The sequence below is a fragment of the Phyllobates terribilis genome, unplaced genomic scaffold (assembly GCF_046119375.1).
Source record: "Phyllobates terribilis strain yellow unplaced genomic scaffold, ASM4611937v1 Scaffold_1__5_contigs__length_1240528914, whole genome shotgun sequence".
Taxonomy (NCBI): Eukaryota; Metazoa; Chordata; class Amphibia; order Anura; family Dendrobatidae; genus Phyllobates; species Phyllobates terribilis.
Window position 1 is genome coordinate 187849947 of NW_027362761.1, and position 20968 is coordinate 187870914.

At 41.7% G+C, this 20968-nt stretch overlaps 1 protein-coding gene across 4 annotated transcripts in view; it reads left to right on the top strand.

Moving 5' to 3' along the window:
• PCSK5 (proprotein convertase subtilisin/kexin type 5) overlaps positions 1 to 20968 on the top strand; it is a 955602-nt gene that overhangs the window by 215364 nt on the left and 719270 nt on the right. For all 4 annotated transcript variants that reach the window (XM_073670684.1, XM_073670697.1, XM_073670703.1 and 1 more), the window contains exon 4: positions 20534 to 20677. In XM_073670684.1, the coding sequence (XP_073526785.1) occupies positions 20534 to 20677 (144 nt within the window). The remainder of the gene's footprint in view (positions 1 to 20533; positions 20678 to 20968) is intronic.

Consider the following 20968-nt stretch of genomic DNA (forward strand, 5'->3'; position numbering starts at 1 on the left):
TTTACTGTCAAAAGAATAAATTTTGCCTACAGAAAAAGAACACAGCAAGAATGCAATGTGTGAACATTGCCTAATGGGGTTCTCCAGATTTATAAAAACATAAAGAAATAAAAAAATTACATTAGGAATTAATTACTAAAGTAAACACCTGTGATTAGCAAATCACACTCCTTTAATCACTATAGTAAATGTATATGGCTGCCATCTTGTTACACTGACAGACACATGTCCTAGGCTGTCAGTAGAGCAGCAGGTGCCTGTGAGCGAGCGCAGCCGGAAGCTCCATTACATGAAGAATGAACTGGTGGCTTGTGGTCCTTATTTCATTGCGCTTTATTTCAAGTTACATGCAGATAATACAGGTGCATCTCACTAAATTAGAATATCATCAAAAAGTTAATTTATTTCAGTTCTTCAATACAGAAAGTGAAACTCATATATTCTATAGAGTCATTACAGACAGAGTGATCTATTTCAAGTGTTTATTTCTGTTAATGTTGATAATTATGGCTTACAGCCAATGAAAACACAAAAGTCATTATCTCAGTAAATTAGAATACTTTATAACAACAGCTTGAAAAATGTTTTTAAAATCCAAAATGTTGGCCTACTGAAATGTATGTTCAGTAAATGCACTCAATACTTGGTCGGGGCTCCTTTTGCATCAATTACTGCATCAATGCAGCGTGGCATGGAGGCGATCAGCCTGTGGCACTGCTGAGGTGTTATGGAAGCCCAGGTTGTTTTGATAGCAGCCTTCAGCTCGTCTGCATTGTTGGGTCTGGTGTCTCTCATCTTCCTCTTCACAATACCCCATAGAGGTTAAAGTCAGGCGAGTTTGCTGGCCAATCAAGCACAGTGATGCTGTTGTTTTTAAACCAGGTATTGATACTTTTGGCAGTGTGGACAGGTACCAAGTCCTGCTGGAGAATGAAATTTCCATCTCCAAAATGCTTGTCGGCAGAGGGAAGCATGAAGTGCTCTAAAATTTCCTGGCAGACGGCTGCGCTGACTTTGGTCTTGATAAAACACAGTGGACCTACACCAGCAGATGACATGGCTCCCCAAACCATCACTGATTGTGGAAACTTCACTAGACCTCAGGCAGCTTGGATTGTGTGCATCTCCACTCTTCCTCCAGACTCTGGGACCTTGATTTCCAAATGAAAATTGTAACCCTGGGACCTTGTGGAGTGTGTCAATGGCTGCCTTCTGGACATCTGTCAAGTCAGCAGTCTTCCCCATGATTGTGGAGCCTACTGAAACAGACTAAGGGACCTTTTTAAGCGCTTAGGAAGCCTTTGCAGGTGTTTTTTGTTAATTATTTTAATTTACTGAGATGTCTACTGTGTGTGTGCATGTTTGCATATGAGATGCAAACATGCACCTCATTTAATTTAGTGAGATGCATCTGTACATTCTTATTCAATGCCGTAATAAAAGCATATGGTTTTGAGAATGGCGTTGGACCTATGGGAGGGTCTTCTATCTTCTGGCGTTATCTGCATGTAACTCAGAATAAAATGCAATTAAAAAGGAAAGAGTGATGCAAGTTTATTCTTCATGTAATGGATTAATCTATTATTTTTGCTGATCACCGCTACCAAGTGCATGTTTGACCCTAAGGGTCCTTTCACATTGCGTTCTGCACACTGAGTGGTCCCGCCAGGGCTTACATTCAAATTCCCCCCCACAAAATGGGATTCGGGTGTATGCGCCAACAGGGCCATTGGCTATAATGGTGCCGTCTGAGTCAACGTGCGCTCTCTTGCGCATAATTTTTTGGGCCTGTACACCTACTGGAAGCAGACACTCAAACGTAGTAGACTGCATATGAAAGCACCCTATGGATATGCCTACAGGCAGATTCCACCTGGAAAAAGTCTTCAAATGTCAAAACAACTTGCTGTGCATATGTTCCACCTTTTGTAACTTCTTTTTAACCACTTCAGACTTTGAAAACTGTGAAGCAGCTAAAAGAAGCGACCAGTCAATTCTAATGCCAGCTTCCGCTTAGTAGTCACCACTATCCTCTTTATAGAATGTAAAAAATAACGGACACTAGCGGGAGAGCCGCCGCAGGAGATTTTCTAAAAAGACATCAGAAAAGACACTTTCATTCAGACGTGTTGTATGTACGTGTTCCATCTGCTTTTCTCACGGATACAGCACATTCCCATTATAATCTATGGTGCTATTTACATGTCTGTGTTCTTTCACAGATTGTGTGTTCATGCAAAAATCACAGAGACATTTCTATTTTTGTGGCGCCAATGCAAGTCTATGGTTCCGTTAAAAACACAGCACACAGGTGCCATCCGTGTGCCATCCGTTTACTGTCAGTATTTAACATTGCAAAGGATAGGAGAGGCTTTGTGATATGTTTATTGATCCATCCATGAAAAACACTGATGGTAAAGATGAACACACTGACCCAACACTGATCACACATTGATGGTAAAAACAGACACAAGGACCATACACTGATCCTAAACACTGATGATACCGATACCATGTTTTCATGTCAGTGTTTAAACACAGATGTGTGAATAAGGCCTAAGAGTGAGTGTAGACTTTGGAAATATACTAAAAAGCCGCTATATAGACTCAGCAATGCCGACGAGGATTCTCTATTTTTTGATCAGTAGGAAGCTCCATTCCTGTGACCCGGAGAGAACTTATACCACGTACTGTAAAGCAATCTCTAGGTCACAGCAGCAGAGCATCCTACTGCACATGCTCACAGGCACCTGTCCTAGTACAATTGTTGTACAGGTTTCTATTAGTGTAACAAGACGGTGGCCATTTTATGCATTAGGCTACGGTCACACGAGCAAGAATCAGATAAATTATGGTATTAACACTTGGCGCCAGATGAGAGAATCATATCACGGGTGCGGAGAAGATGGAGAACTTAATTTCTCCATCAAGTTCTCCATTGTCTGTGTCCGTGGTAATCGCACTGCACTTGGATGACAGTCCAATGATTTACACTCACCCATAGACTTCAATGGTTGCAAGTGATCCGATTTGAGGAGCCACACGCAGCGTGTTGCAATTTTTTTCTACTGACCGAAACAGCATGAGAAAAAAAAACACAAATCTGCACTGCCCCATAATATAACATTAGTCCGAGTGCTATCCGATAAAACATCAGAGAGCACTTGGCCGTGTTATAGGCTCATGTGAGCTTCTCCATTTTTCATCCACTCCTGGTTTTGGCTTACAAATACTGAGGTAAAATACTGACCAAATACTGATAGTGTGAATGTGGCCTAATGCTTAGGAAATAGTGTTGAGCGAGTATGTTCTGTCCGAGTATGCTCGGGCTGAGCACCGAGTATTTATAGCTGCTCGGTGATGTGTTTGAATCGCTCCCGTGTGCATGATTTGTGACTGTTTGACAGTTTTATTACATGTGAGGAATGTGTAAGAAATAGACATTCCTCCCATGTAATAAAGCTGTCAAACAGTTGCAAATCATGCACACGAGAGCGATTCAATGATATCACCGAGCAGCTATAAATACTCAGAGCTCGGCCCGAGCATACTTGGCGAAAGGGTTAATAGAATATACTCGCTCAACACTATTAGGAAAGTCTAACCCTATTTAAAGTGTTTTTTTTTATCTCTGAATAAAGTTAGTTCAGCTGAGTAGAACATTTTCTGAATTGATATGATTCGCCGAGATCTCCTTCCTGGGACAAATGAGTTTTAATTTATATATATAAGGCACAAACTTGTACGTGCAGCATTTGGGCATAACCGATAGACATTTTGTTTTGTTTGTTATTCATATAGAATCACATTTCTGAGCTGCCTTTACATTGCAGGCATTATTCTGGTCCAATAAAGAAGCCAGAGTATTGCATGCTGTGATCTTTTTCCATGTTGACCATTGGTCCATGTGTAAAATCAACCAAGTGCATGGTCCCACTGGCTATACTGGGTCCGTGTGACTGATGATATGCTCATATGAACGCTCCCTTAGAGCGCATTGTACCTTTGACCCCTGTAAGATTCTACTTGCTATACTGAAGAAAGCAGAAATCCTCCATTACATTTGCATTATAGTCTATTGTCTAACTTTGACTCTTCCTAGCCAAGCAGGAAAATGTGTTTTAGTTTTAATGGGGGACCCAGATTCCCCCCCTAACCAATAAAACTTCTGATATTTCTCCAAGCCACATCAGAAGTATTCTGAAAGTGAATGCACAGTTTAGAGTTATTTCCATTTTGTACATATAGGGCATATCTACTAGTGTTGGTGTGAATCAATGCTCACATCCCTCTCTATTGGTCACAACTGTGGGAATTAAGGTACAGCCTTCACCTGCCAGCATCCATGGCTCTTCTTTTGATTAGCTGGCCTGGTGCCACATCACATGTGCGTCACCCTGCAACGATGTTGTCAAGCCAGGCCAGCTAATCAAAAGAGACGCGGATGCTGGCAGTTAAGAAATGGTACCTTAGCTCCCGTGCAGTGGCCACCGGCCTGTGTCATGAGCCACCTCTCAAATGACAGGGGCGAATGGGATCTCGCTTTCAAGATGGATTCAGAATGTGGGTGCCAGCAGTGGGACCCGCATCTGTCCTCTAACTCCATGTTCCCCAACTCCGGTCCTCAAGAGCCACCAACAGGTCATATTTTCAGGATTTCCTTAGTATTGCACAGGTGATAATTGCATTACAAGGACAGGCAAGAATTCCATCACCTGTGCAATACTAAGAAAATCCTGAAAACATGGCCTGTTGGTGGCTCTTGAAGACCAGAGTTGCAGAACACGGCTCTAGATATTCCATTAATGAGCAAGATGGCAATTCTCCTTTAACCCTATGGTTGTGTAAGTGAGGAATCAACATTGGACCTTTTGAAAGGAGAAAATAACAACATTTCAGTCCATGTAATTACATAAAGTGTAAAGCACAGAATTCAGGAGCCAGGATCTACATTCTCTCATCTGCTTTTGGCTGTGTGCCCACGATGCGTTCTTTAAGCGTTTCCGCAGTGGCAATTCCGCTGCAGAAGCGCTTAAAAAACGCATGGTAGAAGGCCTGCCATGTTCCCCAATGATAATCTGCATGTGCTGTGCACATGCTGCGGAAATTTCCGCCGCAGATTATCATTGCGGAAAAATCCGCAGCACTACCAATTATTTGGCGGAAGCGCTGCATTTTCGCCACCATTGACTTGCATTGGAACGCATGGAATCCGCATCACTTCATCTGTACATGCAGAATCCATGCGTTTCAATGTGCGGATGGTACCCGGGTTTGGAGAAGAGGAGACTCTCCTCCGGACCCGGGTACCATAGAACCTGTAAAAAAAAGAATAAAATAAAAAATAAATATGATACTTACCATCTGATGGCCCCCGGTGTGCTTGTCTTGGCTTGCCGGCAGATCGCGGTGGACTCAAGGACCTGCCGACGTCATTTAGTCATGTGATGGGTCAAGCGACCGCTGACGTCGGCAGGTCCTTCAGTGTACCGCGAGCTGCTGGCAAGCCAAGACAAGCACACCGGGGGCCATCAGAATGTAAGTATGATATTTATTTTTTACTATTCTTTCGGTCACACTATATAAATCCATGCCGTTTGCATGGATTTATATAGTGTGACCAAGTAGTTAAGCACTTTCCAAGTGATGCTAAAATCGCTTGGAAAGCGCTTGTCAACCCACATGCGGAAATGCAAGTGAAGAACTCTTCACATCCGCATGTCCCTGGCAGGAAAAACGCATGTACAATCCGCATGTACAATCCACATGTACAATCCGCATGCACAATCCACATGTGTTTTTTCTGCCAGGGAGATGCAGAAACGCTCAGGAAAAATCCGGAGCATTTCTGCATCGTGGGCACATAGCCTTAGAGTAGTTAGCTAGCATCCCAAGCTTTTTTGAATACATCAGACCACACTCTCGTAGTATTTCTAATACAGTATACTACAGAAAGTGGTTTTATCTTCTATTTTATTAAAAAAATCCGGATTCTTTCAACGTATCTTAAAAATGTTTGTTTGCCCGCAATACGCCCCAAATGACATTGGTAACAAGACTTTGCTACACTCCATGTAGCGTTACTGTCTCTACATTTTTATGCCCCATGTCTAATAGAGTGTTTGCACAACCGTACGCTGCTTATTCAACATTGCCACATTGTTAACTTGGATGCTTTGAAATGACTATACAGGCTTTTTGTGCTGCTCAGAAAGAAAGTCTAGCCCGATATGTAAGTGGCCTGTAAATAGAGACAAAACAAAGCATTGCCTGTTACTTCCTAATGGGCTCCTGAATGCTACAGGCTCTGTACCTCAGCCTTATAATAGTAAATTAGGAATTATTTTGCCTTATTGAAACATCTCACAGCAGTACTTTGTCCACATGCCTTCACGCTAGCCTTTCACACTTCCCTTCCATCTCTCTGAAGAATTTGCTTTTTATTCCTTAATGAATAGTCTTGTGTATATATACATCTTGCCCACACCCTGTTTGTTGGACTTTGAGATTCTAATTCTTATCATAAGATTACTATGATGCTTAGTTATACCAAAACTAACTATATAGGAAATATTAAAGGTATATAATTTAATCTAAATAAAGCATAATAATGCTTCTAATGTTGAATATTTAATCGTTTTCTCACTCATCTTTTAGGATTGTCTGTAACAATGTATCAGTGAAAACAAATTGTATAAGCCTTGAGTCCTGGCTGTTTAGCACACAGAGGATTGCCTAGATTATTCAACCCTGAGCTGTGAGAAAAATAACCACCAGATGTAAACATGAATTTCCATTTGCAGATTGCAGAGGAATGGAAACACAATTTCATTTGTAAAAAAAAATGTCTTTATACCATGATTAAATTATATTAACATAAAACAAGGACATTTAAGAAATGTTACTAATTTATTGTTATACTACAATAACAGGGAACTCAAGAGATGGAAATCTGGCACCAGATTTTTGCTACCTAATCTGAGAGCATGATATGGTGCAGTGCCCTGATTTCACTGATGTATCACTTTCTGGGCTGCTTGCTTCAGTTTTGGTAAAATCACTTTTTTATCTGATGCTGATTTAGCAGTTCTCTAAATGCTGAGCTCTGTATATCCCCGTATCCATCACTGATTGGCAGCTGCCTGTGTACACTGTGCATAGGCAAAAAGCTGCCAATCAGTGGTGGGGGTGGGGATATACAGAGGTCATGAATATGCCTGAGTTACCTGGCAGCAGGTTTACTAGTCCTCTAGTGAAAATCTCCTGCTGATAAAACAATGATTATCAAAACTACAGCAAGCAGCCCAGTAAGTGACACATTGTTGGAATCAAGGTCTCTTGTCTTTTGATGATGCTGCATTCATATTAGGTGACAAAAACCTGGTGACAGATACCCTTTAAATGACCAGAAAAACTATGACTGATGGGTTCTTCTAACTTTGTAACTTACTTGTTGATGAGTTGTTAACTTCCCAATACAGGGGTCCCCATTGATCCTGATATTGGGGCTCTGAAGTCCCCCTTTCACATAGATCTATGGCATGCAACCATGGCAATTGTTTAAGAGGGCCATTGCATGATAATGCCCTGTCTCATGCTGCACATAACACATCTGCATCTCTGGCTGCTATGGGCATAAAAGGGGACAAACTTATGGTGTGGCCCCCATGCTCCCCTGACCTCAACCCCATTGAGAACCTCTGGAGCATCATCAAAAGGAGTGTCTATGATGGCGGGAGGCAGTTCACATCTAAGCAACAGCTCTGGGAGGGTATTCTGTCTTCATGCAAAACAATTAAAGCAGAAACCATCCAAAACCTGACAAATTCAATGGACGAGAGAGTTCAGAAGCTCCTTTCGAACAAGGGGTCCTATGTGCAACATCACCTAGAATAAAGTTTTGAGTTGAAAACTGTTTGATTTCAGTTTGTAATAACCTGCTAATGCTTATAATTTCAAAAATGACCATTTTTTTGTTCTTTATTAAAATGAAAAGGTTGAAAACTCTGCTGTGCATAATAATTTGGAACATGCATTTTGAGTGCAGTTTGAGTTTTTTATTTTTTTAAAAATATACTGTTATCATAGGCAGTTTGTACAAAAACCTTTCAATTGTACTCTAATAGTTATTTGACTGCAAAATTACAATGACTGCAATTCATATAGGTAATTTGGGAAAATCTGAGAAAATATTATTTGCATAATAATTTGGAACACAGTGTATATTCCCTTTTCAGTTTCCCCTTTTATTGACCGCCCTGGGTCACGGACCCGGTCACTGCCACTGTGACATCCCCCAGCCTCGACCGGCCTGGCTGCCGAGTACCCCACGGCCCAGGGGGCGCGTCATATATACAAAAATGTTAGGCTTAGCTGGGCAGTTCTTTGCTTTCTTTGGGAGAGCTGATCCATCACTCTTCTGGCAACAACTTTTCCTGGAGCAGCATAAAAGGTTGGAACTCCAACTGTCGGTTCTTTTTCTCCTCAGGCATCATGTGTCAGGGAGAGTTGGGAGGGCGTCATACACATTAGACTGTCGGACAATTCTGCTGATATCAGCAGGTTTGGTCTACTTTAGTCGAATGTGTATGGTGCCTTAAAGTGAACCTGTCAGCTGCTACATGCTGCTCAGTCTGTGGACAGCATGTATCAGGCACTGGCTATATGATATCAGCCAAGTATAATTGACTCTGGAATGCTACGGTGTTGCAGAGCTAAACATACTTTAAAAGCCCCTGGGGACCGAAACGGCGCTGTAGACTTGTTGGACAAGCGGATTCCCAGCGGCTTATCTCCATCTGCTGCCCTGGGTTGACTGGTCTTTGCCTATATGTGCACGTAGAAAAACTGTAGGGGAACAAAAGCGCACAAGACCATTGGGTGAAACCCTTTTGGGTACAAGGAAAGTAAAAGGAAGGTGCTCACCTGAGAAGGTTGTGTGCAGGCACAACTCCTATGAACACCTGAAAATATTAGCAGCTGCTGCCTCATGGCTGAGGGATGATCTCCCCCAGAATAGTTGATTAATTTGGACAATAACAAGATATCAGGCTGTAATGCTATAATGGAGAATCCTTAGGACCAAGATGTGTTGAACGTGTTTTATTTCCACAACACGTTTCAACGCTGGACTAGCCTCTTTTTCAAGTGAAAAAAAACAATTGCAAAAATGTGCATGTAGGCAGAGACCTGTCAATCCAGTGCAGCGGAGTGGGAGAATCCTCCGGAGACGCATCTATCCAACTAGCTTATAGCGCGGTCTCAGTCCCTGGCAACTATTAACCCCTTAAGGACCCTGGGATTTTCTGTTTTTTGCATTTTTGTTTTTTGCTCCCCTTGTTGCCAGAGCCATTGTCCTTTTATTTTTTGGTCAATATGGCCGTGTTAGGGCTTTTTTTTGCGGGACGAGTTGTACTTTTGAACGACATTATTGGTTTTACCATATCGTGTACGGGAAAAAAAATCCAAGTGCGGTGAAATTGCAAAAAAGTGCAATACCACACGTTTTTTTTTTTTTTTTTTACCACGTTCACTGAATGCTAAAACTAACCTGTCATTCTCATTCTCCAGGTCATTACGAGTTCATAGATACAAAACATGTATAGGTTCTTTTTTATTTAAGTGGTGAAAAAAAAATCCAAAGTTTGCTAAAAAAAAAAAAAAAATGGTGCCATGTTCCGAGACCCGTAGCGTCTCCATTTTTCGGGATCTGGGGCCGGGTGAGGGCTTTTTTTGCGTGCCGAGCTGACATTTTTGTTGATACCATTTTGGGGTAGATCCGATGTTTTGATCGCCCGTTATTGCATTTTATTGCGACCCAAAAACGTAATTCAAGCGTTTAGAATTTCTCGGTACGCCGTTTACCAATCGGATTAATTCTTTTTTTATATTGATAGATCGGGCGATTCTGAGCGAGGCGATATGAAATATGTGTATGTGGGTTGTTTTTTTTAATTCTTTTATTTTGAATCGGGCGAAAGGGTGATTTAAACTTTTATATTTTTTTATATTTTTAAAAACATTTTTTTACACTTTTTGCTTGCTTCTATAGTCTCCATAGGAGTCTAGAAACAGCAACTGTCCGATCACCTCTGCTACATAGAGGTGATGAGCAGATCACCTCTATGTAGCAGAAATGCTCCTGTGCGATTACATGACAACCACTGGGTTCTGCTGCAGACCCAGGGTTGTCATGCCCACCCATCAGCGACCCGCGTTCACGTAACGGGGTTACTGATGGGCGGGGTAAGTGACGCGCTTCCGGCGTGGCGCTGTTAAATACCGCTGTCAGAGATTGACATGTGCCCGGTTCAATGCGGGCTCAGCACCGGAGCACTCACTGAACCCGGGGGTGATGGCCTGGGGCGTACTAATACGCCCCAGGCTTTAAAGGGGTTAAGGTATGTTCAAAGTCAGACATACTTGGCTGAGATCATACAGCCAGTGCCCGATACATGCGACCTGTGGATCGGGCAGCATATACCAACTGACAGGTTCACGTTAAAGGGAACCTGTCATATCAGTTGGAGCATGTAAACTGCCCCCAGGTTGTTGTTAGTGATGCAATATGCATCACTAACACGCTTTTTGCATTAAAATCGGTGCTGTAATCTTTTGTAAAATCCACTTTATATACTTATATCTTACTTGCTCGTTTAGTCATATGGGTGTTCTTCACTTTATTCAGTCCGACTTGTTACCGCCCACTCAATTTGAATAGCCCCCGGTGTGTGCCGACATCACATGAATAGGTTTGTTGTGGTCACGCTGATGCTGTGACCCACGCTTGCACAATGCGTATTGAATGGCCGCGCGTCACCGCGCATGCGCAGTGATGATCGGCCCCAGCGCATGCAAGGGAGCCGCTTGTTACTGGTCACGCGCGGGAGCTGATCATCGCGGCGACGCGCGGCCGTTCAATACACATTGTGCAAGCGTGGGTCACAGCATCAGCGTGACCACAACAAGAATATTCATGTGATGTCGGCACACACCCGGGGCAATTCAAATTGAGTGGGCGGTAACAAGTCGGACTGAATAAAGTGAAGAAAACCAGACTGAATAAGGAAAGGAACACCCCCATGACTAAACGAGCAAGTAAGATATAAGTATATATATTTATTTACAAAAGATTACAGCACCGATTTTAATGCAAAAAGCGTGTTAGCGATACGTATTGCATCACTAACAACAACCTGGGGGCAGTTTACACACTCCAACTGACATGACAGGTTCCCTTTAAGAGTTGAGCTATATAATCCTATAATCGATCAGCTATCGCCCTTCTTTTGCTGCCTCTCTCACACTCCTCGTGCTATCTGCCAGAATCACTGAGAAACTGCTGCTTAATCTATCCCTGTTCCCTGTGTTTTCTGTTATATATTCACTAAGAAGTTATCTGAACTTTTCTAAAGAGCCTGCCTTCAGGGAAAGGGGTGAATCCGGCTGGTGCAATGAAAGGAAGGTGCCCTAATTCAGCAATAAGATAGGTTATAAAGTTCCATACACTCCACTCAACTATATGTCTGAATTATGGAAGAACACCGTAACAATAGATATTGTAACAATCTGTGGACAGATTTCATTTTATTTCATTTCTGTAACAGTTTCCCATTGAAAGTAAACTTTGTGACTCCTGAAATTGTACAGAAAGAAGCAGACAATTCCTACCATAGCTATAGATTTACAGATCTGTCCATTTAGTTTTATGAAGAGTCCGTTTTGGAGACACAAATAAAAGCGGTGCACATATTTATGCTCATGTAGATCTCTAAGGCGAATTCTTTATGGTTACTTTTTTACACTGACAAGAGAAATGAAGCAACCAACATGTTTCTGCCTGGGATACAATTGGCAAGCACAAAGTAGAAGAAATAAATATACCTAGATAAAATCCAAGCACTTTGTTTGCATCGGTTTAAATTGCGTCTCCGACACAAACCATCTGAAGAAAATGAGCTAAATTGAATGTATTTGTCTCCACATAAGAGCATGGCGGAGAAGTTGAGCTTAGTGCACAAGTTTTATCATCTGTTTATGTGATAATGAGACGCTTGCCTTTATATAAAGTCTCATATTTTATATGTACAGGGAATAAAGAGACAACCTAATGAAGTGATGGTTTAGCACACAGCAATGCCTAATAAATTTATGGAGCAGTTTAGTAAGTGAAAACAATTATTACCGGAAAAGTCTATACAACGTACTTTGAGTAATGTTTAGTTGGTTTGTTCAAGAATAGCTGCTGCATGTTACAGATAAAACAAGCCGGTATTTATTCTGCATCTTTTCCCTGCAGAGAGTTTAGCTGGCTATCTTAAGCAAATATCCTTTGGCCTAAAGACCCCTATTTCGGTGGGCTGACAGCTATGTCTCCTGAGCCTTCCATGGATAGTAGCACTCAGATGAGTGTCTATCAAAGAGTAGCTGCTAGATCCCTATGATGGCGGGTTATCTCTAGAAGAGCAAAAGGATCGGCAGTCAGACACGCAGGATCCTTATCTCCCCCGATATCATCTTCTGGGGACAGTTGGGAAGCCACAATACACATTTGACAGTCAGTCAGTCGGACAGTTTCCTGCTGATAATGTGAATGGGGCCTTTAGATAGTGACTTGTTCTCAGGTGGCGATAAGCCACCATACAGGTGTTTGGCCATGACTTACTTCCCATTCTCCACTGAAATGACAAGCACAATCCGGTGAATTGAGTGTGTATGGGTAGGTTAGGAAAAGTAGCTGTGAGCCAAAGCAAGCATGCATGTGTATAGTGGGATCAGGAGAAATAGCTGTGGGAAGAACTCCATTGACGGTTTCTGGACATCTAAAGTTGCCAGAAAAATTTATCTCATCCTACAACAATAGATAATATGTGCATCAATAGGATGAATAATTCTGCTACAGCACGCAGAGGTCATGTCATCATTAGAGTCTAATAGGATGTAGATTATGTAATAAAAGCACAGGCAACGGCAGATCATGGCCTGCTTCAGATTTACCATAGCCAGTTTTATAGCCCAATTAGGCGAGCCGATTATCAGCTTGGGTAAACACACCAGTATTCATCCGATAAAAGAGCAAAATGCAAGATCATCATGAAAGTGTATCTTTCATCCCACCAATAAAATGATCATTACCAGCAGTACACTGCCATGTGCTGCTGATAATCATATTAGCAATTGTGCTGTATGCATAGAACATAGTCGACAAATCTAAAAAGACCTTTAAACGACCGCAAAGCAGCTTGTATGTAGCGGATCGGCTGATATTTAACGCTACAGTCGACAGGTGTAAATAGTAGGTAGAGTAGTACCTTTTCATGAACCCATCAGGTCCATCCACATGCTCTGGTATTCTGATGGGCTTTTATTGCACTGAGCACAATGATGCTTACCCAATGCTGGACACATCACATTGCTGGCATGAGGAATACATAATGCAGAAGCATAAAATCTCGCCTGAACAAGAACAGGGGTGAATTATGGCCATGGGATGTAGTAAGCCTCTTTATAAGATTATTTCTAGAGTAAAAATATCTCAAGTACATTCATTTGTAAATTCTATTCAGAAAGGAAAGACAATGGTGAAAATTGTTGTTTATTTTTTGTTTCTGCAAAACTGAATCTTTTCAGACTGATAATCCACAACGTACTACTGTAGCAGTATGGATGAGATTTTGTATGGTTCTGAGAAAAGGCACATGCTGTTTTGGTGAATATGGCACAAATTTGAAAGATATGGACACCTTTGGGGCAATTTTTTTTTCTTAAATGCAAGTATTTTGGGCTAAAAATATTTTTTGCTATTGGGTGCCATTAAAAAATTTGCATCATTTTGCTGTTTAGGCTGTTTATTCCTTGTGACTATAGACTGATGAATCGTGGCAACATGCAATGTGCATGCTTTCACTATTCCCAGTATTCATGGTATGACGGGGCACTCATGTGACCGCATATGTGATTTGCATGCTTGCAGTCACGATTAATTAATTTTCTTCTATAGACAGAAGTTGAACGACTCTACTTGGATGTGTCTGCAGGTAGCAAATCACATACAAGCTGTCAGACTGACTGACCACTTGTTTGCACTGTGAATACCAAGGAATCGTGATGGCATGTGATATGGCAGTCTTCAGTCACATAGAATGACTACAGACATTTGTCCAAAGCCCAAACAACCCCTTTAACTAAGAACCCTTAAGCTTGCTCCTTTTGATGAGGAGTATGTACTGTAACTCTTTTATCTCCTCTCAGCTGATCAATGGCCACAAACTACCTTAAAAAAGACCTGAACTTTTATCTGATCATATATCAGCTGATAGAAGCTCAGTAAAAAAAAGAAGAGTTGCAAACTCTTTGTTAGAACAAGCTGACTAAAGGGGTTAAAGGGGTTGTCCATTAAAACAATTATCCCCAGATAGGTGATACCTCATTGATTGATGGGACCCACACTGATTGGCAGGATAGGGAATTTTTATTCCCGATGGGGCACCTTTAACTCAATTGCAATGGAGCGGCAGATTGGATGCCCGACCACCCTCCATTCATTCACTGAAAAAAGTCCAGTGCTTGTCAGCCCCATAGTGAATGGAGCAATGATTGAGCATGTGAACTGTCACTCTAATGTGGACAAAAAGGGCCTCATTCTGCTAATACAGTTATATGAAAAAGTTTGGGCACCCCTATTAATCTTAAGCTTAATGTTTTATAAAAATTGGTGTTTTTGCAACAGCTATTTCAGTTTGATATATATAATAACTGTTGGACACAGTAATGTGTCTGCCTTGAAATGAGGTTTATTGTACTAACAGAAAATGTGCAATCTGCATTCAAACAAAACCTGCGATTTCTGAGGCTAGTGACTCGGATAAACTTATCCTCAGAAGCAGAGGTGACTCTTGGTCTTCCCTTACTGGGGCGGTCCTCATGTGAGCCAGTTTCTTTGTAGCGCTTGATGGTTTTTGCCGCTGCACTTGGGGACACATTCAAAGTTTGCCCAATTTTTTGGACTGACTGACCTTCATTTCTTAAAATAATGATGGCCACTCGTTTTTCTTTACTTAGAATAAGTATTATGGCAAGAAAAAAGCAGCTAACAGTCTATTCAGTAGGACTATCAGCTGTGTATCCACCTGACTTCTGCACAACACAACTGATGGTCCCAACCCCATTTATAAGGCAAGAAATCCCACTTATTGAACCTGACAGGGCACACCTGTGAAGTGAAAACCATTTCCGGTGACTACCTCTTGAAGCCTTGATGCCTTCAGTGTGAATGTACAATTTGACCTGGCCTCCACAGTCACCAGACCTGAACCCAATCGAGATGGTTTGGGGTGAGCTGGACTGCAAAGTGAAGGCAAAAGGGCCAAAAGTGCTAAGCATCTCTGGGAACTCCTTCAAGATTGTTAGAAGACCATTTCCGGTGACTACCTCTTGAAGCTCATCAAGAGAATGCCAAGAGTGTGCAAAGCAGTCATCAAAGCAAAAGGTGGCTACTTTGAAGAACCTAGAATATAAGACATATTTTCAGTTGTTTCACACTTTTTTGTTAACTATATAATTCCACATGTGTTAATTCATAGTTTTGATGCCTTCAGTGTGAATGTACAATTTTCAAAGTCATGAAAATACAGAAAAATCTTTAAATGAGAATGTGTCCAAACTTTTGTTCTGTACTATATATATATATATATATATATATATATATATATATATACATACATACATACATACACACACACACACACATACATACATACACACAGTCCTGCTCATCGTTATTGGCACCCATGAAGTTTAAGTACATAATGTGGAATATCTCCTGAAAAAAATGAATCAAGTGTAACAGTATTTTTGTATAGAGCACTCATGTTAAATACCAATGAGCAAATGATAAACAATAATTTAAAACAAAAAACAATGGGAGGGAGAAATAGAAAAACCTAAAGCTTGCTGTGTCACTGGTATTGGCACCCTTTACATTAATTTAGTATGGAAACACATTTTGACTCACCTGTGGTAAATCACAAAAGAGATTCACCTGTGATTAATTGTTGGTGCCCATGTGACATGAATTATCCAATGAATGATGACTTCAGCGTTTTAAAAAGCCACATGGCACCTGCTCCTTTGTAACAATGGTGAAGACAAAGGAGCTGTCTGAGGACATCAGAACTGCTATTATTAGCAAACACAAGACTTCCAAAGGGTATAAGGCCACCTCCAAAGACCTTGTTATCCCAGTTTCAACAGTGTGCAATGTTATTAAGAAGTTTGCCAAGCATGAAACCATCAAGAACCTCCCTGGACGTGGGGGAAAGAGGAAAATTGACAAGAGATATCTTCAAAGGTTGATGTGAATGGTGGAAAAAACACCACGCCAACATCCAAAGATCTGAAGGCCAACCTAGAACAGTCTGGGGTCATGGTTTCAACAAGTACCATACGCCGCACACTAAACCAAGCAGAGCTTTATGGGCGAAAGGCCAAGGAAGGAATTATTGCTAAAGAAAAGACATAATAAGGAATGACTGATCTTTGCCAAAGAGTACCTTGACAAACCACAATCCTTCTGGGAAAATGTTCTATGGACAGATGAAACAAAAATACAGCTTTTTGGCAATGCAAAGCAACAGTTTAATATCCCCATCAATGATCCCCTCTCCCAATCTGCCTCTCATCTACTTTCTCTAACCTCCTCATTCGGCCTCTCAGAATTTACTAATTCTCCTACGCATGAAGACGGGAATACTCTGGACCTGGTTTTCTCCCGTCTCTGCTCGCTGCATGACTTTACTAACTCCCCTCTCCCGCGCTCTGACCACAACCTTCTTTCCTTCTCTGTCAAGAACCGTCTCCTCACCCGGAACATCCCCACTTACCACACTTATAGGAACACACGTACCATTAATACCCAGCAGCTTATGGGCAATCTCCACACATCTTTAGCCCCCATCTCCTCCCGTTCCTGTCCAGACTTAGCATTGTCACTCTACAACAATACACTGAAGAGTGCCCTAGATGAAGCCGCACCTTCTACATGCAGAAAGACCCGACACAGACAACGGCAGCCCTGGCACACAATGCAAACACGCTTTCTTCAGCGCTGCTCTAGGTGTGCTGAGCGGCAGTGGAGAAAATATCTTTTAGCAGAGGACTTCATCCACTATAAATTCATGCTCAAAACCTATAACTCTGCCCTTCATCTGGCCAAACAATCCTACTTCACCACTCTCATCACTTCACTGTCCAACAATCCAAAACGACTTTTTGAAACCTTAAACTCCCTCCTGAGCCCTAAAGCACAGACCCCCACCACCAACCTCAGCGGGGAGGATCTGGCCACTTATTTCCTAGAAAAAATCAACCACATCCATCAAGACATCTCAGCCCAATCTCCTCAGTGCCTGGATCCCCGTCCCTGCCGCACTTCAAGCTCACTAGCCATCTTTGAGCCTGTTACAGAAGAAGATGTTACCCAGCTCCTCATTTCTTCTCGACTTACAACCTGCAACAGTGACCCCATTCCGTCACATCTCCTGCAGTCTCTCTCACCGGTGGTCACCACTCACCTGACTAAAATATTTAACCTCTCTCTTTCTTCAGGTATCTTTCCCTCCTCATTTAAACATGCCATCATAACCCCTTTACTTAAAAAGCCATCCCTGGACCAGAACTACACTGCTAACTACACACTTGTCTCTAACCTTCCTTTCATCTCTAAACTCCTGGAACGCTTGGTCCACTCCCGTCTAATCCGCTATCTCTCAGATAACTCTCTCCTCGACCCTCTACAATCTGGTTTCCACTCCTTACACTCCACTGAAACTGCCCTCACTAAAGTCTCTAATGATCTACTAACAGCCAAATCCAAAGGTCACTACTCCCTGCTGATTCTCCTGGATCTCTCCGTCGCATTTGACCTGTGGATCACCAGCTCCTCCTCACTATGCTCCACTCTATAGGCCTCAAGGAAGCCGTTCTCTCCTGGTTCTCCTCCTACCTCTCTGACCGCTCCTTCACTGTATCTTTTGCCGGCTCCTCTTCCTCTCCTCGTCCCCTTACTATCGGAGATCCGCAGGGCTCAGTCCTAGGCCCCCTCCTCTTCTCTCTATACACTGCCCCTATTGGACAAACAATCAGCAGATTTGGGTTCTAGTATCATCTCTATGCTGACGACACCCAACTATACACCTCTTCACCTGACATCACCCCTACCCTAATACAAAATACCAAGGATTGTCTGTCTGCTGTCTCTAACATCATGTCCTCCCTATATCTTAAACTGAATCTCTCTAAAACTGAACTTCTTGTGTTTCTCCCCTCAACTAACCCAACTCTACCTAACATCGAAATTAACTTGGAGGGTTCAACCATAACTTCCAAGCAGCAAGCCCGCTGCCTGGGGGTCATATTCAACACTAACCTTTCCTTTACCCCCCATATCCGAGCACTCACTCGCTCCTGTCACCTGCATCTTAAAAACATCTCCATAATCCGGCCTTTTCTCACCTTTGAAACTGCTAAAACTCTTACTGTTGCTCTTATTCACTCTCGTCTGGACTACTGCAACTCTCTTCTGATCGGTCTCCCTCTTACCAAACTTTCTCCTCTCCAATCCATCCTGAATGCGGCAGCCAGGGTCGTATTTCTGTCCAGCCGCTTCACCGATGCCTCCATCTTGTGCCAGCCTTTACACTGGTTGCCGGTCCGTCTCAGGGTCCAATATAAACTCATCACTCTCACCCACAAAGCTCTCCACAGTTCTGCACCGCCTTATATCTCCTCTCTCATCTCTGTCTATCGCCCTACACGTGCCCTCCGTTCTACAATTGAACTAAGACTAACATCCCCTATAATCCGAACCTCGCACCTCCGTCTCCAAGACTTCTCTCGTGCTGCGCCAGTTCTCTGGAATGCACTACCCCAGGCGATTCGACTGATGCCTAGCCCCCATATCTTCAAGCGCGCTTTAAAAACCCATCTCTTTAAACAAGCCTACCACCTTAACTACTCAGTAAATTAACTTTCCCCTGTTCCCTCCTTCTAAATATCATTCAGAATCTGTTCCCTACTCTTCATCTGTCTCCACACCCTCCATGCACAAGATAACTGCACTCGGTACTCGAGTATTGCACTTAAACATACAGGCTGATGACCGGATCATACAGCTTTATATGAAAATCCCTATTTATTATAATTGCCAGACCTGAAATAACAAGCACTTTTCACCTATTGTGTCCCCCCATTTCCTTGTAGAATGTAAGCTTGCGAGCATGGACCTCACTCCTAATGTAACTGTTTAAACTGTCCTTAAATTATATTGAATTTGTCTGTACATGTCCCCACTTAATTGTAAAGTGCTGCGGAATTCGTTGGCACTATATAAATAAAAAAATTATTATTATAACAGTTTGTTTACAGACGGCACAATGAAGCTTATAAGTAAAAGAACACCTTACCAACAGTTAAACATGGTGGAGGATCCATAATGCTGGGAGGTGGCTTTGCTGCGTTTGGTACTGAAGGCCTTGACCGTATCACAGGAATAATGAAATCAGAGAATTATCACGAGATTTTAGAGCAAAATGTCCTACCCAGTGTAAGCAAACTTGGTTTGAGTCGAAGATCATGGGTCCTCCAGCAACACAATGACCCAAAGCGCACATTCAAAAGTACACAGAAATGGTTGAAAAAGAAAAAAATTACTGTTTTATAATGGCCAGTAATGAGTCCTGACCTCAATCCCATTGAAAATGTTTGGGGTGAGCTGAAATCTGCCATTGGGAAAAAGGTCCCTGCAAACATTCAAGAGTTTGAACAAACTGCACAGAAAGAGTGGGAAGAAATTCCAGCTGAGAAGTGCAAGAAGCTTATAGATGGCTACAAGAAATATTTGGAGGCTGTCAGCAATGCCAAAGGGTGTGCAGCCAAATATTAATTAGGGGTGCCTTTATTGCTGCACATGCTGTTTATTCTGTTTTTTCTTTGAAATTGCAACATGGAAGTTGAAAAACAATGTTTTATTGTTGTATTACTTTTGGACCACTAATTAAAAAATCCTGAGGATATAACTTTGGTACATTTCCATTTATTTCTGGAGATATTGTACAGTCTGTGAAAAAAATGAAGGGGTGCCAATAATGGTGAGCAGCACTGTGTATATGCGTATATATATATATATATATATATATTTTTTTTTTTTTTTTTTCATAACTGGACTCTAGTAATACATTACTGTTTGTCTTCATCCATTGTGCTTGTGCATTGTGTGCTTGCATAAAAGCAAAGACATGTACCAAAGCTTCTATGTTTTTGGATATAGCTAGGAGATTTCATGACACAAAAGATACAGCTTCTCATTTTTTATCTGTGTAATTACCATCCCATTCTGCAATTTCTAATTTTCTGTGTAACATATATCTGTTATGCTCTACCTATGAATAGATTTCATTGTAGACTGAAATAATATGTTTGCAGTCTTACATGTAGCTGGTAATAATATTGTGACAAGCTGTTCATGTTTTCCCCGCAGCACTGCAGCGAGAATGCCCACCACTGTCAATCAGACATGAATATCGTAGGAGCCTGGAAACGAGGATACACTGGAAAAAATGTTGTAGTGACTATTCTAGATGACGGCATTGAAAGAAATCATCCTGACCTGATGCAGAATTATGTAAGTTCATAAATATGATAGAAAACATATGGCAGAAAATGAATTGTAAGAAAAATCTGTGCCGTCCACTTGTCATAAGCAGTGTTGTGGATGAAGAAGGTGTTTATCTTACCATAATAATGTCTATGTTCAATGCTACTTTGATATTATATCATAGAGGCTACAGTTGTGGTGTGTGAATTTACACATTCAGGTCCATATACTGGAACAGTTCCCAGGAAAATCTCCAAAGTTATCAGAAGTGGTATTATCACGAAGAAGACCTCTTCTGTATACATTAGCACATGAAGT